A 24,797-nucleotide genomic window follows, 5' to 3' on the forward strand; every position below is an offset into this window, starting at 1 on the left:
AAGAAAAAACTGAATGTGAAGTCTACGGGCTCTGCATTTGCAAAAAAAAAAAAAAAAGTATATCAGGAATGAACACCATCAAGGCCATCAAACTGTGTTTGAATTCACCACTGTCATGTATCACAGACATACTGCTCTCAAAAAAGTTTAAACTGGTCGATATAAAAAAAGAACACAGATGGGCTTTATGTCTGGAACAAAACAGCGATCAAATCATGCAAGTTAAAGTACGAGAGGTAAATGTTTATTTGTGGTTCTGCTTTTTGTCATCGTTGTTGCCTTCAGTGGATGACTGGTTCAGCACACTGTGGTGAAAGAGCAGTAAAAATAGTTTAAATCCATGTTGTCCACCCTCCAGCAGAGGCTGAACAGCACTTCTCAATAGTCTGGTGAACATTGTTGGACGTGTGCTGCACGGTAGGAGTTCTGTAATATTTTGTAATGCTGCTTCAGGCTTCACCATGTTATGCCTGTTTCAGGCAACAAAGAACAGTATTCATAACTGATAGGAGTGATTTAAATACACACACACACATATATGTATTTAAATCGCTCCTATCACTTCCCTGATATTAACAGTTGATATCTCAGTTTAGAGTGGCCAGGCCTGCTTTGCATACAACACATAAATGTGATTTTCATTTCTCTCTTCATGTGCATTTGTTGATTAAAACATATAATCACACCCTGTGGTCACAACTAGAAATTCTATCTTGATTACTAATTTTCACCTCCCATTTTGCACCCCAGATGCTGGGAGTGTTGTCATGAGTCACAACATTATTCACATGTAATATTCTTCTCCTTCTTCTTTCGGCTGCCGCCTTTAAGGCTTGCTACAGCAGATCGTCTAGCGCTATCTCACCTTATCCCTAGCGTCCTCTCCTATCACACCAACCCTCTGAATGTCCTTCTTCACTACATTCATGAACTTCCTCTGTGCTCTTCTGCTTTTCCTCCTGCCTGGCAGCTCCATCTTCAGTTTCCTTTGTCCAGTGTATCCACTATCCATCCTCTGCACATGTCCAAACAATCTCAGGATTGACTCTTTAACTCCATCTTGAAACTTTTCAACCTAAGCTTTCCCTCTGATTAATTCGTTTCCAATCTCTGCCATCTTCAACTCCACCTCCATCTGTGCAACAGCTTCTAAACTGTATATCACAGCAGGTGTCACTACGGCGTTGTACATCATCCTTTTCACTCTTGCTACTATCCTTCTGTCACTAATCACATCTGACGCTCGTCTCCACCCACTCCACCCTGCCTGCAGTTACTTCTTTTCCTCTCTTCTGTACTGTCCATAGCTTTGTATCTTTGACCCCATCTCTCTCACACATGTATTCTGTCTTGTGTCTATTGACTTTCATTCCTCTTCTCTTCAGAGCTTAACTCCACCTCTCCGGGCTCTCTTCCACCTGCTCTCTGTAGTTACGTCTGCGAACATCATAGTCCTCAGAGACTCCTGCCTGACCTCATCTGTCAGCCTGTCCACCACAATTGCTCACCAACTTTATTCTAAAGACAACATCAAGAAGAGCAGTGAAAGAGAAACCAGTCTTCTTAGTAAGCTGCAGAAAAGAATCTTTTTATAACAGCATGCATTCAGTACACTAACACCCATTCAACCAGGCATTCAACAGAAACTAAAGTGGGTTGAGTCACAATTTATAGCAATGTGCTAATGACCTCAGCTTGTTTAAACAGGCTCAGCTCCAAGGAGCAAGGACATACACCTAAATTCATGCCCTATGTAATGAAAGCCACACATACGGAGCCACAGATATGACATAAATGAGTGGGGATCATTAAATGTGTGATAACAAAGAGATGTGCAACATATGCTCACAGTAACACTGAAACAGCAGACTAACTGGAAAATAACTAGAGTGAAAAACATAGTAATCAATGAATTATTATTAAAATTTTAAAGAGACTATCTAATAAAGCACATAATTAGTGAACAAACAACAAAATATTTTGTGATATTATTAAATAACTAATTTCCATCCTAAAAAGTAACGAAGGGACGGCGACTGTCAAGTTTAAAAGGTTTTACTGATAAAAGCTTTCCAAAGCCCCGGCCATCAAAATAACAAGCACTGGGGATTCAATGCAGTGGCCAAGGCATAGTTCAGCGAGACAGATACTTAGCACCATACGGATATGATAGCGTGCTCTCCAGCCACAGGACGATGTAATACCATCTCTTTCTTGCAAAGATGTTTCATTTGATTTCATGTGGTTACCTGGGGAGGTTGAGCAGGCCTCCAGGTCCCTGCAGGCTCATGAAGTTGTGTCGCAAGTTGAGATGGGTAATGTCCTGACTGTAAAACAGATATTCAGGCACTGCTTCCAGACTGTAGCAGGACAAGTCCACTAGGCTTACCGTCTGAGACACCACCTAAACACGCATGCAGACACAAGCAGACTGAGTTAACACCGAGTTACAATTCATGTACCTAAAGCATCACTCTTACATGCAAACTTGGCTATGTCGAATATTTTTACATTAAAATAAGCATGACATGGTGCAACCACAGCTACAACTGTCAGGCAACATTTCTAAAAATGAGAGCTACGAGCTCACATCTGATGATTCATTTTAGAACAACATATTAGCTACGTGTTTGTCGTCTATTTAAAAGTCAAGGGTCAAGTAGTGAGTTGTGCTCAGCTTTATGATATATGACAAAAACTGAGTTCCACTGACTTCCGTATCGGCACTACCGAGCTGCCTCATCAAGAATTAACTCAGATAGTTTCCCACATTCCAGTACAAGAAGTTTCTAGGAAAGCAACAGTTAAAACAGTAACAGAATAACCAGTTAAAGTCTCATCTTATTAACCAAAAGCATGATGATTTGCAGTATGTTAGGTACAGCTTATGCATTGGATGTCAAAATGTCTTTATATCACGGGGCAAACACAGCCCACAGACCAGTGAAACTCCCCGTTCTGTCACTGTACAGATGTTTAACTGCAAATTTAATCCTAGGGTTATCTTAGTATTAAAAAAGTCACGTAATTACAACAGCATGTCGTTTTTCTACACAATAGGAAGACACTGCGCTAGTAAATGAAGAAAGTAATCTGTCAGCATGACTGTTTGGGCTTTAACTATAAGAAATAATTGTGAATAATTACAGAAAAGTTCTGGGAGCTCGATGCCGAGACTGTCCTGTAGGTAAAACTTAGCAAAAAATGTCAGTTTCTGTTTTTTTCTTTCTAACTTTGGACACACTGTAATAAAAACAAACAAATTTAAAAAAGAGAAAAAAACAACAACTTTTCTGTCATTTAAATCTTTTCCATTACTTATCTCTTACTTAGTTGGTGTAATATAAATGTCCATGGGGAGGTCTGGGAGACATTTTCCAAAGCAATTCAGATACTGGTGCCAAGGCCTTACAATTGACACCTCTGGCTTATGCTGTCTATATAACAGCCCTGTCTTTAAGCTTACCATCATCATGGTTGTCTTTCTTTTCTTTTCTTTTTTTCAGGAAACTGATCGTCATGCGTGTGTGTGTGAGGTTTGAGTTTGTTCTTGATTCTTTACCCGTTCCTTTAAATTTATGAATTGTTTATATTCAAGTTTTGTAATAGTTAGCCCTGAAATTTGCATTCTCTAGTGCATCCGAGTTTGTTATTTCTATTTCTTCATTATGTGAGTGCCCCTTTCATGCCCTGTCTGTCCCAGTCATGTCTCTGTGTTTTGTTATCCTTTCTGTCTCCCCGGTCACATTCCCGTGTCTGTCTGATCTCACTGCGTTTTGTCTGCATTCCCTGTCTTGTCTAATTAATACTTGTCCTGTCCCCGTGTTTATCCCTTACTGTTAATGCCTGATTATGTGTCCTAGTCTGAGTCTTAGTGTGTGTTTCTTCCTGTTTTATTTTGATAGTCACCAGTCCTGCGTGAGAGACGGTTCAGGTTTGCCTTCCCTGTCTCGTTAGTTATGATTCAGTTCAGCTATGTTCCCATGTGCGTCCACTTCTCTGAATCACCCTCCTCTGTACACATTGTTTGCTTCTCCCTCATTGTAGGTGAAATCTTCTGCCTGTCAGTTCTCATTATGTCCTGTTATTGTTTAGTTTTGTATTTGCCTTTTTTGCAACGAAGCTCTGATTTTGAGTTTAGTTCCATTTGCTGACTCCTACATTCTACCTGCTTACATGACAGTGATTTTATAGAGTTGCTGACGCCTTGTGATCCTGTCCAGTTTGCAGTGCTGTTGTGAAACTTTCTCCACATAAATTTTAAGCACCAGGGAGGGTGTGATTGCATCTAGAGTTGGGATTTTACTGCTGTTTGTCACTGGATTTTTTTTTCCCCTCACAGACCTGGGAGACTATAGTTTACATGCTGGCCATCAGTCCAGGCTATGTAGCAGTGCTAAGTCAGTCTACTCTGACAATCATCTCCCCCATTAGCTCCAGAGCTGCACACTGTGCAGCTACGCAGAAAATGGGATGGCTGCTCAGTCAAGCATGGCATCACGTCACTGGCTGATAAAGACGAAACTGCTCTTCTCCCACAAAACAACTCACAGGACAGATGCCCTCTGTTCCTTCAAAAAAAAAAAAAAAATCAGTGATGCGACACTCTGAGATCAAATTGGAAGGTCGGGACAGATTTTGCTGTTTTGAATTATTTGCTTTGTAATTCAACACTGAAACGATGAAACACAGCAAAGATATGTCAGTTTAGGTATGATGGGTAGTTCAGTCCTTAATCAACGTGACACAAAGTTTCCTGCAAAGCTGAGAAACTGGAGCACTTGGGCCACTAGCACAGCCGATCACAGCTTGAGTTACAACATCACAGTTTAATATTTCATTGAGATTCTGTAAAATGTGTTAATGGCATCTATAAAAGTAAAAGCCATTTCTTGAGAAATATCTAGTCCAGTCAGGCTGGACTTGATTAAAATCTCCACAGACTTGGACATTACTTTTGAGTGACTAAAACTGCATTTTAGCTGCTATGTTATCAGTTTTGATATTTTATTTGATATATATACATACATACATAAAGCCTGGAGGGCTATTGCTTAAGACGATTTGTAAAAAATTAGAAGAAAGTCTGTCTCTTTGGAACCAAAATATAAAGAAATGTTCTTCAAATAGCTAAACGCTCAACAATCGAAGTGCCTAAGATGATGTGAGTTTCTTTTGCAGCAATTAACATCTGACAAACACTGAATTTTCATTGTTAATGTGATTGTTGTAAAATGCAAATGCTTTTTTTTTTTTACAGTCTGACTTCCAAGATATCCAGAAGTGCTAATTAAGAAAGCAAAAATGCACTCCCTGACCGTTAGCCTCGTACACAGGCTTCTGATTTAAGCGATGTAGCATAAACGTCGGCCCAAATCCACCAAAAACCTTCATCGGCCATCAACTGCAGTCTCCATAGAAACCTCTAGTCTAATACTCAGCTAAAATACAGTTCGCTAACAGGCTCGTCTAACCCAGTAATCCATACCACCGTGAAAGAAAGAGATCTTGGACTTAGCATGAATCTGCAGCTAATTGGATTTTCTTTATTTCTGTTGGCTTTCTCCTTCCATGGCTAATTGTATGTTGGCTCAGCCTCTGTGGAGGCTCTCACAGAGGCTGTTCAGCTCCAAGAAGGAGCCGCAGCACAACAGACATTAATTAGGATATTAGAGACAAAGCAATCTGCGCAGTGCAGAGACAATGATTTTCTTTTTGAAGAGCTCTTAGAAGTCTCTGAAAGGCCCATAGATTTATTGTATATCACACAAATACAAAAATACATTCATTTCACATCATCTGACTCACAGACATTCTGATTTAAGTTTTAAAAAAAAACACAGGAGATAATTAATCTGTATTTCAAGAGTGGGACCACCTCCACACACGCCCCTTCTGGTTCTATATATCTACATATGACCCCCCCCCCCCCCCTTTCCCCATTTGTTCTCATTTTCCCACCCTCCCTCTCCTCTGCAAGGCCCGCCAGTCCCATCTGAGGTCTTCCCCAAACCGCAGCCTCAATTCATGTTCACGCCATCTGCCATTACCTACTAGAAATGCCGTCAAACCTAAAGTGAGGATGTGGTCCCAGCTAGTGAATGTTTAATGTACAGATAGTGAGACGCGCTCGCCTTTGACTTACCTTTGACGCCTGCCGGTGCCATCGCTGATAGTCTGCAAGTGTGTCAAAGTTGACAAAGTATGTCTGGGCCTGAGACCCGGCTGAGCTGAACATCAGACAGTGCTGCCTCCGCTTCACCTCCTCCACCTCGACACAAAGACAACACAGAGATGAGATCAGGAACACTGAACAGACATATTTAATTTGTGGTGATTTTGTGTTTGTTTCTTTTAGTGTGTTTTTGTCTGCTACATTCAGTGATTCTGATTTTGACATTTCCAAAAAAAACCTTAGATAACATGTTTAAATCTGGTCAACTTGGATAAAACATTAGCTGGAGGCCACAAAGACTGCAGCGATAGCGCAAAAGCATTTAACTCTGTATTTCTGTGACACTAGTGGACTCATTCAGCACAACTGGAAAAAGAAAATAAAAAGAAAACCTGGGATACACATTAGCCACAATGCAACTCCAAGAGCAACACTGATTCTGCTATGCTAGTAGAGAATTCATTCAAGATCTAAAACTTGCCAATGTGGAAGTCCTTTAAATCCTGCATTCCTTCTAATGGCCAACAGGGGGAGATACTAAGATTTCCAAATTATGCCTGGTTGTGTAGAGGCTTATAGGAAAATGACCCTTTTTTGCTCACTTGATGCCAACCTCAGGAAAAACTTTTTTTTTCTGGTGAGTTTAGGGTCTTAGCGTCCGTAACAAAGACATTATTAAAAGTTCAGAAGGAATACACAGTAGCAGGTGTGTGACTGAAAAGTGTGCAGTGTCCTTCGGTTTTTCGAGCCGAGCCACCACTCGCTCTACATTTGCAGTTTCAAACCACCAAGCTGCCAACCGATGATTTCCATCTTTTATATACAGTCTATGGTTTCACGTGGAGATACAGAGTGTGCCACTGAAGTTTTATCAGCTCAAACACAAACACACCGATTTTTTATGTATTTTGCGCTTTAGTGTGCAGCTTTGCTAATCTTTGAGTAAGAGGATCTTGCATTCTCTGTTGGCTGAGAACTTTTCATGACACGGTTCTGCAGGCATGTCATCTTTTTAACTTTATCCAGACGACCAACCCAGCTGTGTTGTTGAAGAGTGTTATGGCACAGCTTGGAGCATGTCCTCCGCCCTGGAGAAAGTGAAAGCTTACCACCCTTTCAGGCTGTCAAAGCTCTAAACCCTGAACTCTCACCTTTCCCCCCACCAGGGGCAGGATGTGCATCTTCCCGGTGAGGCTGTCTTTCACAGAGGCCACGATCAAACAGGTGCCACAGAGAATGACCTGCCGCTCGGCCCACTTGTGCAGCTGAGTCTTGCCCTTCCTGACGCTGAACACGCCTTTCAGCAAGGTCCGCTCCTGCTGGTCCGCATTCACTGGACGCTCTGGGAGAGAAAGCCCACGCACAGATGTTAGTGCAAATCTGCAGCAATCGATCTAATGCAAATAAACCCAAAGCCACTGCTGAGATAAGCAAATTGAGCTAATTAATTGCAAATGTTTTGCAGTTACGCATTAGACAAAGGTTCCAGAAAATGAAGTCACATAAGTACTCGAAGGTCATTATGATATCACCTGTCCGTTAGTCAGCTCCACAGTATAGCTATTCCAAGAAATGGTCTTACATCAGTGCTTAGGACACTGCCCTGTTATCTCATATGCTATTTGTACATCTGGGTAGCTCTTACTGAAAAATAATTCATTTGTTCTTCCACTAATCAGAAGAGAGTTTAAACTTTAAACTCCATTATTAAGCATCTATTAAATTAAAGCCATATTAGAGCTCTTCTGTTCAGCTCAGTTGGAAAGGTTTCTCTCTACTCCCTGCTGCCAACCCAACATATAAGAGGCATCAGTCATATTGATGAATGAGTCAGGGTTTTGTCACATTTAACTCCACTCTGCTCAGTTTAATTATGCCAAGTTGCACTACAGGTAGTCTTAGCTGGCCATTGCTGAAGGATACATCAGACAGCAGTGCTGCCGTCTCTGCCAAGTACACTCAGGTTAATAGCAGGTCAAACAAGCACAGAGGAGACACTGCCTCAGCCTCCTGTCCTCTGTTGTTAAATTTTCCTCGAACCAACTTATGCTGCCTCCCACTCGGAGGCTCTCGTTGGCAATCTGCTTTCGCTCTCTCTCGCTCTCGCTTCACGTCTAACTTGTTTTCATTCTCCACCTCCCCTTCCGCTTCACAAGGGCATCTAAACGAAATGAGAGCCCCCTCATGTTTTTCTTCGCCAAGGAAAACTGATAATGAACAAGCCAAGTGCTTCTGACAACAAATTGGCTCGCTGGCAGATCAATAGCAGCTCCTGATCCTTGGGTGTCCCTCACTCAGAGAGAAAATTAGAGACACAAAAACCTCACGGGGTCGATGACGGGTACAATGGAGGTATCTAAAAGGGGGAAAAACAGCTGGACTGTAGATAAGTGCTTTTTCTTGCCGCCTGTGGCAGGAAACTGTCGAGTCACGCTCTGCTTTAGTTACTCTGTGTTCCCAGAGCTTCAGATTAAAACTCGCAATTAAGAAAAACATCATCCCTCTGCAGTGCACAAATCAGCTCGATACAAACTGACACAGACCGACAGGATGCCCTCACAGCCTTCGCAGCACATCACCAGAAACAACCACGCTCTATATCCGGCTTTGTTAAGGCCCATTTGTGGTAATTTCATGGCAAACCTTTATAAGAGCACCGCATGCAGGATGGTAACACATACGCCCGTCTCTAGTAAAAGACAGAATTCCAAAACAGCCCTAAAACCAGGAAAATGTGGTTTCATCCCTGATAATATTGTCACCCCCTCACCATTTTCTTGTGTATCATCACATTTTTTTCCCAAATCAAATTTTTCTCAGTAACACTAATCATCTGAGAAAGAATTATAATTATCTGTGGATCTGTGTGAGAATCATCGTGCTTGCTCGCTGCAAGAGCACATTGGGCTTACAAAGGAAAATCAAAGTGCCTTGATTAAATTAGTTAACTGTGGGAGTTATCAATGAGAAAAGCGCCCAAATTATGAATACAAATGTGTGCATTCATGGTGCGAACGTGCAGGTGTCCAGGCATACAAAGTCACGGCACTGTCCAAACGCAATATAAAACATCTCCTAGCCATAAAGAGCCAACTTCTAAAATAAAAGAAACACACATGCTATCCCCAAAGGTCTGCGGGGCGATCAGTTGCTAAGGAAACAGGTTGTTCAAAATCAAAGTGTGAGTATGTAAGCCCTTATGATGTCTCCCTCCAAATCAATCCCATCCCTCTCACGACAAAAATGCTGACCGTTTCCCCGTGGCTCCAGAGGGGGTGGATGACACGGTCGTAACATGTTGCGCAACACTGTTTTCTCAAGGAGCAGGGCTGCAGACAGCTGCCTTCAAACTAATCATCAACCGGTGTCAAACGTCCTCCGGGTGGGAGGCTGCCAAACCTCAGGGACAAGTGACAGACCAGAGAGTGGAATGTGTGATTTCTCAGAAGTGTGGCTGAGACCTTCGCACAGCAAATTTAGTGATATCTCACTTCAGATCCAATATAGAAAAGTTGCCAATACGCACAACATTAACACTAACTCTAAATTCTTTAAGGAATACGTTTATATCACAGTATGCCAAGCCCGATGAGTAAAGAGTCAAATTAATTTTCCACTGAAAAATAAAAATGGATAGATAGACAAAGGAATGAGGTGACAAACAGAAAGGAACAAAAGGGGAAGTGAGAGACACGAATGTATAATATAGAAGGTGATTTGATTATTAAAAGAATATATATGGAAACAAGGGAGGAAGTCTAGAAAGATCCAGAGAGCTATTTGGGGAAAACTGAAGCCAGTATGCACTTACAAGCCACTTAATTAGGTACACCTTTTCAACTGCTCATTAAAAATCTCTAAACAGCAATGCAGTGGATTTACACCTGCAGACATGATCAACACGACCTGTGAAGTCCAAACTTAGCATCAGAATGGGGAAGAAAGGTAATTTAAGTAACTTTGAACATGGCATGGTTGTTGGTGCCAGACGCGCTGCTCTGAGTATTTCAGAAACTGCTAATCTACTTGGATTTTCCCACACAACCATCTCTTTTACAGAGAATGGTCTGAACAACAGAAAATATCCAGGAAGCAGCAGTTCTCAGTTCACACAGGCTCAACAAAACTGGACAGCAGACGATTGGAAACACACAGAGTGCAGATCCTTAAAAGAGAATAAAACTGGAATATCTACATACTTATGAGCTGGTATTATTATTGGTTCTAGGAAACTGATGAACATTTATACTGTTCTCTAATGTTTTGTAGGCCTAATGATTAAAGAACAAAGTAGCCTGTAGATGATTCATCACTGAAGAAAGGACAAGGGTCCAAACCAGGCAAAAGTGTCTGTTCTTTCCAAGGAGAAAAACTCTACCAGGAGTTTTAGTGTGTAGGTTCCTCATCTTGGTTCTTTCTATTGTTTTAAAATCAGTTTTTGTCCACATGTTGGATCATTTCAAGGCAACCGCCGAATACAATACTCCCTGTATCCCAGAGCTTTTTTGTCTTGCTCAAGATCGCATAGATTGCATTAGCATGCAGTAGGGGGTCAGTGGAGGCGGAAACACGGTCTGATTTGACTCAGAACAGCAAGCTCTTTTTGGCAGAAAATTCTAATTCAGCCCACCACACAGATACCTCCTCTAGGTGGTCTGTGTTTATCTCAATTTAAAATAACTGTTCGTTAAACTTTGAGCAAGAGTTTAACTCCTGACATCAAATAGAGCAACTGTGCAGAAAACCAGTGGAAGACACGCAGCTGAATGCCGCCTTTGAATACAGATGACTTTAAAACAGAAGATTAAACTGGTGTTTCTCCCTCAGTAAGCCGTCTCTCTTAAAAACTCGCCATGAGTCTAGGATGACGGACGTCTGCAGGTTTAAAATGGGAAAGAGAAAATCTTGGGAGGACCAGAACTTCATCTCAGAAACAGCATGTTTATGAGGAGCTGGCAAGAGCTTTGTCGCTCGGGGCAAGTCTGTGCAAACTTGGATCTGAACAGAATTAAATTTTTTCTTAAGCCTCAGTCCGACTGTTTCTCTTATTTTTGTCAGGGCAAACAATTTATTCCCTTCTTTCACACCGCAAAATGTCTCAAACCTTCACACACCAGTTCAGGATGTCCACAAACTTAATTTGGGTTTAAATTCCATCAGAAAGTCAGCATTAGTCAAACCAACAACTTATAAGGTGAGCTGACTCTGATTAATTTCCCATTGAAGCAGATTTATTTCCCTCAGGTCTGATCCTGACAGCGGGCCTTACGTGAACTGTGGACAGCAGCTACAAGCCGCCTTTCTCAAAGACGTAAAAGATCACGCAGACAGAGGTGGAACACAGCCCGGGGCATGAACGCCAGAGCTTACAGCCAGCTTCATCTGCGCTGCAGCTGCACAGGCTGACACAAAGATCCGCTGGCCCTCAGGTCTCTGCGGTTGTTTTCACTAGAAGTGTTTTTTATTAAGTCAGTATTTAGAAAAGTTTACTCCCCTGTCCATGTTTGTTTTAATTTCATCCATGCAACACAGCTGAAGGGTGTGCGTGTATGTGTGTGTGTGTGTGTACAGTGGGTGTGGAGAAAGAAGGTCCCAGATGAGTTTCCTGAACATATAAGAGGAGAGTAAAGTTTAATAAATTACCTGCTGCATTGCACTTTGAACCTCTTTGGTGGCTTGAGAAAAAAGAAAATCAGGCTGTAAAGCCCTGTGGTTAGAAATGAAACTCACGTGGCAGTGCGTAGGTAGAAACGCACATGTATTCGCACCACTGTCTTATTATAGAAAGTCGGCATTCTCGTAACCATGATCCACCGTTTGTATGCCTGTGAGACAGTCTGAGATGAATACTTCTCACACTGTCCCACAGATTCTTTTGAATGATCTGAACAAGCCTGAAGACATAACTAATATCAAAAAAAGAGCAAGCTCATAGAAACAATTTTACAAGGGCAGTTCAGCGAAACTTAACAGAGCATCTTTTCTTTTATCAGTTTTCAGGAATCATTAAGAAGGTCATATGTGGATTATTCGAGGCTTCTGTGGAAAGATGTGCTGCTGAGGTCTTTACTGTGCCATTTCAATACTGTGAACATTATAAACAAAAGCCCACCTCCCCTGGTTTGTGATGATGATCCTGGGCTCATAAAACCAAAGCGATCTGCATGGTGAGACAATCTTTAATAAACGTGGTTTTGGGGGAGTTTCCATTACAAACGCTCTCAGATTCAGAGCCAGTAAGGTCCAGTAATGCAGACTGTGCAGAGCATACAGCTGGCACGCTCAGTGTACCACATTAGGTGGTCTTGTAGCAGCTGTAGTCTTTACTGATGGATCACAGTTTCACTCATCTGCTTAGTCAGATCGTTACCACAACAACGGTTGTTAGGCAAACAGACACCTGGAGGAAGACACACAAGGCCATCGACGCTGTAACTTTTTTTTTTGTTGTTGTTTGGTTTGTTTGAGGTTTTTTTTACTTTTTGTCTTAACTTGAGTTTTGTGCATACTGCCTTAAAAATGTGAGTAAGTTGCTCTCGGCTTGATTTGATAAGTTAAAGTCCTCATGAGTTGAGACATTGCAAAGCTAGTTACAGTAAGGATGCAAGGAGAAATGAGAAATATAAATGCGGTCAACCATTCAAAGCAACAGACAGTGCACGTTGGGGGAGTCATGGCAGGGTGGTGTGGGTGGAGATAAGCATCAGGGGTGATTTTTGACAGAAGGATAGCAGCAAGGTTGAAAGAGATGTTTTACAAGGCCGTAGTGAGTGTTAAGATTTTTAATTTGGAGTGAGCAAAATGGACAAGATTAGAAATGAGTAGGTCAGAGGAACAGATCAGGTCGAGCAGCTTGGAGACAAAGTCAGAGAGGCAAAGTCTGAGATTGATTGGACATGTGCAAATAAGGGATAGTGGATATACTGGATGAAGGATGCTGAAAATGGAGCTGCCATGCAGAAGGAAAAAGAAGAAGAGCACATAAAATCATGGGTGTGGTTAGGAAGGACATGCAGACGGCTGGTGTCACAGAGGAGGATGCTTGGCATTGGGTGAGATGGAGGCAGGTGATCTGCTGTAGTGAGCCCTTAACGGAGCAGCCAAAAGAAGAAGAAAAAGAAAAAAAGAAGAAATTATTAAGTTAAGTTACATTAAGCCATTGAATTGAACCTGCACACTGTTCCAGACTTGATTTACTTTTCTCAGTTTAAACCTGCAGAGTCAGTACAGAGACGACCAGTGACGCTGCTCCCAGTGACAGTTACATAAACTGCTGTATAAGCCAAGTCTATGGGGATGGGGGCTGAATTCAATGCATTTCAATCCTAAACCCCGTAACAGACAGAACCGCTTTCACAATGGACAAAAATAATTTTTACTCTCGTCGCACTAGAGGATAAACAAGATAGCACCCTCTGTGCAAGTAGCTAAAAATCATAGCTGTATTAATCTTTTAAGCATTTGCTGGATGACAAGTAGTTGCAAACACCAGGTATTCAAAAGGGGTTGCCCAATGCTTGAGGGCGTAGTACACTCAACCTTTGCACAACCCCTTTCGATTGCAAGACAGCTGAGAGAGGCAACCAATCTCCAGACAGACATGGTCTGACTCAGACTGACTGCCTTGACTGGCAAAGGCTGGCAAATAATTGCTGTGTACTTCATAAATGCAGACCTACTCGCAACACATTGCAACAGTCTGAGCCAATCAATGAGTACAACTCAGACACGTCATCATTCCTGTCTGATTGCCTTGTCGCTTGTCTTTATTGCCATCTTGACACAGCAAAGTCACAGCAACTGTGACTGGTCTCGCCTTCGAAGTAACCGTTTGCTCCAACCAATGTTTTCCCTAGTGTGACTGTAACATAATGTGAACATATTAAAAGGTATACGGCAACTTTCCATCATGTCTTTCTTACAAAAAAAGGCAGAATCCCTGAAGAGTTTGAACTTTCTAGCAATGCATCATGGGAAGTATGCAAGTTTTGCCTTTTAGAACAAAACTCTAATGAATTGAGTGAAATTTCATGTGTTCACTCACTTAACTGCAGTGGAGTTTCCTGAAGTTAAAAGAATTTAAAGTAAAAAAGAAAAACATTTTATTTACACTTTTCTAGATCACAAAGCGCTTCACAATAAAAATGCTACAGCACTAAAACAAAAAGTTACTTAAAAGTTTAACATTTTAAAAAGCTGACTTTTTAGCTAGTTGAAAAATTGGTGAAAAAAGTGGTTAATTTTAAATTACGTAAATTAGAAAAGATGAGTTGGTCTGATTAAATCTCTGCACCTGTGCTGTGAGTTAAAATAAAAAGACAGGGTTCTCTGTTACCAGCCAAAGAATTAAATGCAACGGTAAAGCTTGCTACTTAAGTTATTTTAATTCTTCATAAGAAACCTGTACGTGAACACAAGAGGTGACTTGCCCATTTTATAGATATCTGTCATTTGCTGACATCATTTGTGTCCCCACAACAAACTCAAAGCTTTATTACCAGCTGTCACTTTAGCAGTTTAGCAGGTATTTCACGGCCAAATCAAGTTGTCCTCTTGGCCTGTACTGGGCATTAAACGAGCCTGAAAACCAGTCATGTCTTGTCCCTGGTTCTCTTTTCCCATGAGTCGACAAAAGGAGGCAGGAAGTCTCCAAGGGGCCTGGCTAGACTCTACCCAGTGTGGCCTGATTGCTGATAGTAGCCAAGATCTGACCAGTTCTCATGTTGACAAGAAGAAAACAACAGTGGGCCACTGGACACATGAGGACTACCAATAAGACTCAGGCCAGAGTGATCTTAAGATCCGTCAGCTAAAAAAAAACCCAACATCATTTAAAAAGAAGCTAGCAAAAGAAAAAAAATGTACAGCTTAAATATCCTGATCTGAGGGCTGATTATCAAACTGAAACTATATACAATAAAAGGTCTAGGACTCAAAATATCGATTTTTTTCCACGGGGCATCGAAACCGTTAAAAGCATCACAATAATTATTAATGGTGTTCTAAACATTTTTAGGATAAAAGAAAACTGGGCGTCACCGTTCTGTTTCACATGCATCACAAACTAATTATATCTGTTGCTAAGACTTCATGGTGAGTTTGATTTGTTTAACTTTCCTCATCTGTCACTCATCAACCGCAGAACTTCCATACAGAGCAGATTACGTTTGTCTGTAGAGTGTATTTCAGTCACTACAGCAGTCCTGCACTTCACTCTGAGGAGAGCTATGTGCCTGATGTGGGAGGAAGTGCATGTGAACCCTTTAGACACTGTGGTTTACCCAGTCTTGCTCTTTCTCTGGATACGTGAGCAGTTCAAAGCCCAAGCTTAAGTTCCACTGACTCAGCGGGAACATCCGCTGGTTGAAACTCATTATAGCACACCAATCACCATTTATGCTAAAAGGAAAATCCCTAACTGCAACTACTGTATGAGTATTAATAGAGCAGCCTTCAAACGGGAAGACTGAGAGAGGTTTTAGGTGAGCAGCGCTTAGATGCGTTCACAAATTCGTCACTGGTTTCTCCAGAGTCGCATCCATTCTGGTGCCGCATTAATCACAAAGACACAGGGACACTTAGTCACTCCAGACCTCAGGTCAATGAAGCATACAACACCACAGGATGAATGATGGTCAGTAATCCATCATGAGGCCATGACTGACGTGTTTATCTTAGACTGTACTGAAGACTGGAGGCAGCTTCAGAAGCAACAAACTCAGAGAGCCCTAAAACAACCTCTCTCACTTAATCCAATCGTACACACTCGCCAGAGGATGTGGCGAAACCATTTTGGAGCGTTCTAAGAATGTTTCTGTGCCCTCAGGTCTGTGTGCAGAGGAAAACTCGAAGCACATGCCAGATTCCAGTCAGCAGCAGCAGAAAGTGAAACCAAGGGCTGATTGCCGCCGCTGATGAGTACTCACCACTGTAGAAACGGATCAAACAGCTGAGGTCTGAGTTGGCGGCTTCTTGCTGCACTCGTACAGGGTCTGCATAGCCCATTGACGCCAAGTAGTCATACACCATCTGGAGCGGACGCTCAGAGGGATCCAGCCTCCTGCGGGACCGAAGGCAAGAAGATGAAGAGGTGTGACAGCGACAGCAACAATTATAAAATACACCTCACAGAATCTCAGATGAAACAGATTATAAAAGTAAAAGCTTCCCGCCAACAAATGCCACGATCCGGGTTAAACGGGGCACCAGACCAAGCTAAAAAAGCACTCCTGCCAGAGTCAGCACCACAGTTAGGATTTTGTTTCTTGTTTTAACACAAACTAAAAAAGAAGATGCATTCTTGCAAAATCACGCAGTGTCATGGGTACACCATCTGCTGCAGCAATGCTTTAGGTCTGCACAAATATTTAAAAATGAATTTCCGAGAAGAGGCACCTTTAGTATCTTTCTTATCATTAAAACATAGCCATTAGGGGTTTTTATTTCGACATTACGGTAAGTTTGTTGAAATGAATGAAAATGATATTAGATATTTCACTCTTAAACCATGAGTTTGAATTCATCTGTAAATCTCTCAGCTCTCTGTTAGTCACTGAAGCCTAACAGGATGAATACTAATAGAAGCAACCTTTCACATAAATGCCCACTGTCGAGCTGAGTGAAGGAAGCCCCGAAAGCACAATAGCAGCTGCAAATCCAGCTTTCACTTTCAATCTAAAACAAAAGCTTAGAGTTAATTTATGATCACTTAGTCTCTCACTTCTGAAAACTGTTTTATTTTTTTAAGACGGGTCAATCTGCCAGCTCATAAAGAGCTAAACACAGATCTTTTTCAGTATCTGTCAACAGGAAGACTTACAGGGGGGAAGAAATGTGATTAAATACTAACATTTAGAATAAACGAGACAGAAAAGTGCTTGAATTTCAAAAGATTCTTAACAACAGCTAGAGCACAGTACCCATGCCTGAGGACATGACTTTACCTCACTCCGCCTGGAAGATTTGCAGAATCATCTTGGTTGATTTTAGACAGCTGTGACATCAACATCTAAAAGCAGGATTTAGGCAGCTTCCAGCAGGCAGAGTGATGATGAGTGGCAGTCCCTATTGACCATTCACACTTCACACTGATATGCCTCATTTATTCACAAATCTTCCCACTTTGGCCAGTGCAGCAAGAAGCTGAATCTCTGTCAAATGGTGCCCAGCGGGTTCATCTGTCCTCGTGGAAAGTTATGCAGCCAACTATCATGGTGGGTTCTTGATTTAGTGCAGACATACCCAGTATTTCATAGATATATGAGAAGTTAACTGGGCCTCCTAAAAACACAATGGTACGGATACACGTGCGTTTTTAAAAACTAAAAAAAGCCTTGTATTGCTTCATCTTTCGATATTTTACATTATAAGTTGGTATCTTTTTTCATGTACGTTTATGTGGCTGCCTAAAAATAAAACTAAAATAACTGATCAAGCCTTCAGTTTTAACTATAAACACCAGCAACAAAAAATTAGTCGTTAGCACAAAAAGGAATAAACCGAAATGTGCAAACATATTAATTAGTTGCTATTCTTGAACTGTGTTTTGTTTGAAATAAAAATCAGTCAAATGTGTCAACTTGAATGTTAGATAGAAAGAACTTAGGTAGAAGAAAGTGCTTGTATGAATGGGTGAGACATATTGAGTGCTCGAGTAGAAGAGTGCAAGATAAGAACCAGTCCATTTACACAATAGACCGGTTGCAAGACCACCACAGACCTTACAGAGAGTGACAGAAAACCTTCTGGCTGTGTGGCAACAGTGCTAACCACTCCACCAAAGGGCTGTTTAGCTATTGCAGGGCAGTATTACCAAAAATTTCCTTCTGCCTTCTTCTGCTGCTAGATTAGGACAGTTTTTACCATTTCCCTTGATCAGGAAGCCTTTCGATTAATCAAGATTTTAACTTCAAGATAATGGCCCTGTATCACTTATCCTCAGGACTGAGTTGAGCTACTAGATCCAGCTTATTTTACATTTCTGAGTGAGCTCACTGATAAAGGAGGTCTTTGGTATGCAGCTACTAACTTACTGGAAATAAGCCAGTTAAGATGTGTGGGATCATCTCTTTGGAAATGTTCTGGAAACTCCGGTTATACCCAGAACATGTTGAAGGGATTGCATATCCCATCTGTCCTGGAAACTCTCATGGATGGAAAAGCCTCTTGCTGGGAAAAAGAACACTAGACTGCTTCGCTCACCCTGTTTGCACTGTGACACTGACAGACATAAGTGGTCCAAAAGGGGATGAACAACAGGATGAAAGTCCTCCATCAACTCTACTGCCTCAGTAAATTTATCTGTAAAGGGAGTTTGTTGAACTGAAAATGCAAGCAGGAAAGAGCCCCGAACGTGCCTTCCTGTAAGCAGCACGTAACTACATGCTCTAAAAAGAAAATCAACAGGAAAAGCCGCATAGCTCACAGCTGCGTCGTATGCTTCACATAACCATTTATAGAACGAATGCATCTATTATCAAAGTAATGAAGCCTTTTTATGCACAGAAGGTTCATCCAAAAGGTCATAAAATAGGGATGAGAAAATATATTACTAAAGGACCGTTTGAGGACAAACATTACTGGAGTTCATATGCACATAATACATTTAACTTGTCTTTACCGTATGTGCTGCCAGTTTGTACAATTTATGTTTTTTTAAATTATTTATGCAGTTCTCCTAACTCGCCATTATCCTGTTTTTCTTTTCTTTTCTTTTTGGAAGTTGAAGACTTTAATATTACATTTAAATCCACTCAGTCATACTCACTGGCAGACCAGACTGCTTTACTGCTGGAGTATAAACTGAACCAACAGGGCCCATCCACAGGCTTACCAAAAGCCTTTCATTTATTACCACTCTGCATCCGTCTCCAGTGCCTGCAGCTCTCAGTCAGCAAAGATATAAAGACATTGTTTCATATGCTACTATTGGCTAACAGCATGTGAGGTGATTACCGACCTCCAGTCATGTTTCCAGCATAATCTCTGCAGCACATCTGTGGCACCATCTCCCACCAGTTATTGCTTACTAACACAATCATTCACAACTCTTTGCTCTAAATGCATCTGTTGGCACTTTGCTGGTTCCCCACATTTTTTATAAGATTTTGCTCTTTCTTATTCATTTAAAAAAATTGAACAGACAGAAGCGCTCAGACAGAATGAGCCATAACTCATTCAGGCTTAAGCTGTACAGCTGAGCTCTCGTTTTAGGCTCCTTTATGTCTTCACGTAGGTTTTCCAAGGGAAGCAAACAAGGAACTGAATTCTTCCTGGTCACGGACTAGTGAACCAGCTTTTCATCCTTTCACAGATCATCAATTACTATTTCGGTCTACGCATGTCTTGTACAGTGGTGAGAGGCGTAGAGACATGTTCCCTGAGCGTATCCTTGGTGGGGAGCTGTGGGAGTGCGGGATGATAGGGCAACTGCAGCAAGTGCTCAGTGGTGTGTTTACCTTCTTTGCATTAACTGAGGATGAGATTGTATTATACATTTTTAGCAAGCTCCCATTTCACGTGCTTATATTTGCATAATTCTTCTTGTGCTTTGATTTGTCTCTTATTTTCTTAACATGATTAATTGGTATTTATTTAATGAAGCTGTTGGATGCCTGATGCATGTGTTGGCCCCATCTTGAGTAGCTGATGTGGACTGAACTCTCTTTACTCTGCAGTTGCTGAATGCAACTTTGTCACCATGATTCGACATGATGTAAATTTACCTCACTAGGTCTCCGTGCAGTTGAACGTAAAGTGCGTGTCCTTTCTTCTGAGCGCACAGCTCCTCCACTGTGGTACTGGTGGAGCAGAGCACCAACTGCAGGTCTGTCTGAGGGGTGGAGGAGGCCTGTGTGCCAGAGGCAGGTGGCTGAGGGTCTACTGTTCCCCCATACAGACACACACAGCCCCGCTGGGTGTCCCCTTTCAGCCAGTCCCGCTCTCGTGATCCAAACCTGGTTTTTCTCGTCATGCAGCTTCGACTCCCGTTCCGCTTCATGTTGCGCTGCTAACACAGAAAAACACAGAATATTAGTCTTTCTCACACACAGATTGTAATCAAAAACATAGCATGAAAGCCAAAGGGCATCTGAGGAAACAGAGAGTGGTTCAAGATGAACTACACACTCTCCCAGACGTGCTGGGGGTTTAATCCCGCCACAAATCAATTTGCACTGGTAGTTACCAATTGGATAATCTTCATAGAAATGTTCGCTCTTCCCTAAACTAAAGTCAACCATTAAAGTTTATTCGTTCGCATTGAGGGTGGACGGTGTGACTGCTGAAGAGAAACCACAGCACCATTATTTTCACTAATCGCCCGTGATGACATTAGCCGGATGTGGAGTAGCCTAATGTTACTCTTAAACAGACATCAATGAAGAATAATCCTCTCCTGAACGATAAAATATCAGTAACAGCAGTTCTTGGTGAGGCTGGAGTTTATCACGTGGGATGCATTTAGATCTAATCAGTACAAAGAAACATATCAAAGGTCTGGAGAGCATCCGTTCTGGTGACAAACAGGTATCATTGCTGTTGTTTTTAAATGATGTCATCTTCAGCCTGCACTGGCTTCCATGTTCGATAAGCCTGAGAGTAAAAAGTGTGATAACTGATCGTTTTTGGTAGGGTTTTTGAACAGCATTGGCCACAGTTTCTCAGTATTTGGTACTGTTACTCAATAACTGATTTAATGACTGATTTCCTGTTAAAATAACGGTAATTTTATCTTGATTAATCTGATGAATTACTTGGCAAATCCTCTCATTTAATGCCCAACAGACGGCTTAATTTGTTTCTTTTCTTAGACTCTTTCTTTACGGTAACAAAGTCGCATCCTATATAAGCCTCTATTCTCAAGGTCAAGAATAAACATCCACACAATGGATCATACCTGGAGCAGCATTGCTCCAGAGGTTAGAGAGCTAAGGCTGTGATCAGGCGAACGGTTGATTTAAACGAAGAGGTCACAGAGAAAGTAAAGTGCAGATGTCTTCTTTGTCCGCAGCTGTGAAGGTGTGTCTGATGAAGCTGTGGAATCACCCCACTGGACTACAGATGTCCTGGGCACCTCCCCAGTATGGATGTGTGTCACTGTGGGAATGTGACTGAACAAGCTGTCCGGACTCAGAAGGAAGTACCTCTACTTTAATCTATATCTGAGACCTATAACTGTGAAAAGAATTCACTTACTCACCTTTCTGTATTGATGCTGACAGGCAGGTAGAAACTAATGCTCTGGGTGCAAACATCAAGGTGTTTAATACTTATTACCTATTTCATTGCAAATCCTCAAATACCTCTTTTAAATATAATAAACGTTTAATACTCACAGTCTAAATGAAATACCAGAGCTGAGGTTCTCTGTATGTACGCGCGTGTCTCTTGCTTTGGGGACTTGCGTGTCATTACTCATCATGTCTTCCCCTAAAAATTTCTAAGAAAACTGTTCAGCAGCGGGCCTGGGTATATGCGAGCTATGAGTGCCTGTAGTGTGTGGTCTGCCGCTGTTACCGGCTCCGGTGCATTCCTGACTGCCTCGGATCAATTATCAATTAGACGCGATATCACAGCATTTACATAACACTGCTGGGAAGGATGCGCGCGTATCCGTGGATGCACTTTGCCCTGTTCCGAGCACCTACTGCGATGTAACCACCTTGACATGACAGTTGTCGATCACTTTAAATCCCCCCCGGCTGCTCCCTCTGGTTATGACCTGCCTTTAGCACTCGGATCCCCGTCGCAGCGTGAGCTCCGGGACCACTGCGGCTGCCGCGACCCGCAGTCTGGTTCAGCCCCGCCTGGTGGACCACCGTGTCCGGCTGCCTGTCTATGCAAGCCCCGTTATCTCCGACATCACCTCCTCTCTTGATGCCCGTTCGGACGTTGGTCGCAGCGACCTCCGCGTTATTGTCCTCGTCCTCCATCGCCATGTGTGATCCCTTTTAACGGCAACAAAAAGCAAGCGATGTCCCGGCGCGCGACTTGTAAATTCCCACGGAGAGGTGAAAATTCATCCTGTGTCGGTGCAGCGACGCCATATCCCGACTCATCTGACTGCTGTCAGATAGGCCCCGGAGAGCTGATCAATAAACATGAAATGGGCGGGCTCAGGGTATTTATTATTCAGCAGCCAATAGGCCTTTCTGAAGGGGATGCTTCATAATAATGATGAGGCAAGTTTTCCCACTTGATGCAGTCATAAAAACACGAGAGGTGTTTGCAGGGCGTGTCATTAAGCGTTAACCCTCTGCTGCACCTATTCAATGAGAGGGGAGAAAGAAAGGCTCTTATTAGTCTGTGGATAAAACTTTTTTTTTCATTATCGTTAAGTAAATAGGGAGAAAATGTTTAAAAATGCATTTATCTGTTGGGTGTGTCAGACATGGGTTCATGTTTTTGTAGTGTCTCGTGATGGGTTTACAGTCTGTGTTTAAAAGCAGTTGTTCTGAGCTGTGTCACAAACATTACGGTTTTTGCGCGTGACTTTGGGTGTGACCGGCCTGTCGCTCTGTGACTGCTGGGATATCCTGCATCTCCCCCGCGACCCTGAATTGGGTAAGTGGAAAAGGTTGATTTGATGGATGGGTGGGTTTAGATTGAACCTTATCACACATAGCTATTGAGGTTTCCTGAATATCCACAGCACATCGTTAACGTTTGCTGGCATTCATTTTTGCACAGCGTTAAGCTCCAGTCACAGCATTTTAATCTTATTGAGGTCTGAACTTTACTGGATCATTGCAACACCTTGATTCTTTTCTTTTTCAGCCCTTCTGCTGTACATTCACTGCTGTGCTGCCATGTTGCATGACCCAGTTTTAGCAAAGCTTTGGCCGCCAGACGGATAGCCTTGTAGTTGACTCTAGAATACTGTGGCATTGAGAGGAATTGACTAAATCTCTGTCAGCAGGTTACCCGGGTCCTGCAACTACAGAACATGCCCGGATCATCATCCCTCCACCGCCGTGCTTGATATTTGATGAGAGGTGTTTGTGCTGATATGTTGCATCTGTTTTTCACCAAACACTGCACTGTGCATTATAACCACACACTTTTGTTCAGATGCAACTTTGCAAATCTAAAGTGTGGCGTCATGCCCTGCTTAAAGAGAAGAGGCTTTCTCTTCTGTGATGAACTACTGTCCTGGACTTCATCATTTATCATGCTGACTGAGGCAGGTAGAGTCTGAGATGCTGGTCTTGGGGTTTTTTTTGTTTGTTTTTGTTTTACAATTTCCCTGAGCATCACAGAGTCTGACTTTCGAGTGAATTTGAAGTGATACACATTCCTGGCAAGACTGTAGCATCGTCACACACCTGAATGTTCCAGATCACACTGATCAAATGCTAGCAGCACCTGCCTGCTACTTACACTCTTAATTCCTATGGAGGGAGTAACTGTGCATTTAGATTTTCATTAGGCAGCCTGGAGTCCTGTGAAAACCCTTTCACGTGACTAAATCGTGAGTGAAAAGTACCCAGTCAACAAGGAGAAAATTTCTGAAAACAAAACAAGGCTTCTCTTCAGACACATTTTTATTATTTTTTTTTTAACAGTTAAAGTCATTTCTAAAGCAAATAACCTGATCTTCTTGTCTTACTATATGAACCTAAGAAATGATGATAGATAAATGACTCCCATACCTTTTTAGATTGCTCTTTGACACCTTTATGATCATTTCACTTGATTGCAATCATTTAGAAACTGTGCAGTAGACACTTCATTTTGGCCAGAGGGTTTGAGTAAGCAATTTACTCAAGGGGCCACAAATCCAAGTGTTATATGCTGACTAATCTAGAACTTCAATTCTGAATGCCTTACAATTTACTTTTCATTTTGTAGAACTCCCTCACAATAAGGCACAAATGCCAGGATCCTGAAACATTAGAAACATACCTTTTGGCGCTTTCTTAAATCTCCCCTCTATATCATAAAGGTCAGTTTAATTTTATCCCAGGTCCAGTCATGGTTATTAAATGCCGATTAAAAACAGATACATAGCACTCACAGATCCACTCATACTTTGAGTCGATATTAACAGCACAAAACATTTTTAAAATCTAGGTGATTATAATAGCAATAAACTCATTTCTTATCCCAGTTTTCAACATTTGATAAACAGGACATAAAACAATTAGAAGTGATCCATCCTTGGTATAAATATTAAATGAATAATTTAAGCCCAGCATTTCTTTTCAGTAGACTCTTACACACAAGACCCCAAAGCACAAAAGAAAACTACCGTAGCTCGTGTAGATTTTTGACTTTTTATTCGCTTGATCATTTTCTCCAACCCAAAGACAATACACAGCATAAATTGAAAATATCCCATTTAATAGTTTACAACTCTTCATCTTTAGTCATCCTTTTATATTTTCAGTCTGACATTCACACTCACCTTGAAGCCACAGAACTGTGATAACAGTTCATACGAGTCAAAAGTGAACCTCATGCCTTCACCCTCCCCCAACTAATCAGATACAGTTTTGTTTTCAGTCAGGGCAGGTCAGGAGTTCGGGTGTGTGCGTGTACAGATTTGGTTTTCAAAATACAGCAGATGCATTTTTATTTATTTTTTAATTTTTTTAATTCAACAGGGGAAGTTCATGAACGT

The 24,797-nt window shown here is 41.8% G+C and overlaps 1 protein-coding gene across 4 annotated transcripts in view; it reads right to left on the reverse strand.

Moving 5' to 3' along the window:
- Positions 1 to 22,252, reverse strand: part of phlpp2 (PH domain and leucine rich repeat protein phosphatase 2) — a 36,843-nt gene extending 14,591 nt beyond the window's left edge. For 2 of the 4 annotated variants that reach the window (XM_026168582.1, XM_026168562.1), the window contains exons 1-6: positions 21,901 to 22,252; positions 19,900 to 20,183; positions 16,102 to 16,235; positions 7,327 to 7,517; positions 6,146 to 6,271; positions 2,250 to 2,404 (exon numbers count right to left, since the gene is read on the reverse strand). In XM_026168582.1, the coding sequence (XP_026024367.1) occupies positions 2,250 to 2,404; positions 6,146 to 6,271; positions 7,327 to 7,517; positions 16,102 to 16,235; positions 19,900 to 20,183; positions 21,901 to 22,113 (1,103 nt within the window). In that variant the 5' untranslated portion in view covers positions 22,114 to 22,252. Of the gene's footprint in view, positions 1 to 2,249; positions 2,405 to 6,145; positions 6,272 to 7,326; positions 7,518 to 16,101; positions 16,236 to 17,118; positions 17,220 to 19,899; positions 20,184 to 21,900 lie in introns of those variants that run through there. The other 2 variants (XM_026168571.1, XM_026168591.1) reach the window with 2 other exon arrangements.
- Positions 22,253 to 24,797: the final 2,545 nt, after the last annotated feature.

Source organism: Astatotilapia calliptera, chromosome 1 (genome assembly GCF_900246225.1).
Source record: "Astatotilapia calliptera chromosome 1, fAstCal1.2, whole genome shotgun sequence".
In the NCBI taxonomy this organism is placed as follows: Eukaryota; Metazoa; Chordata; class Actinopteri; order Cichliformes; family Cichlidae; genus Astatotilapia; species Astatotilapia calliptera.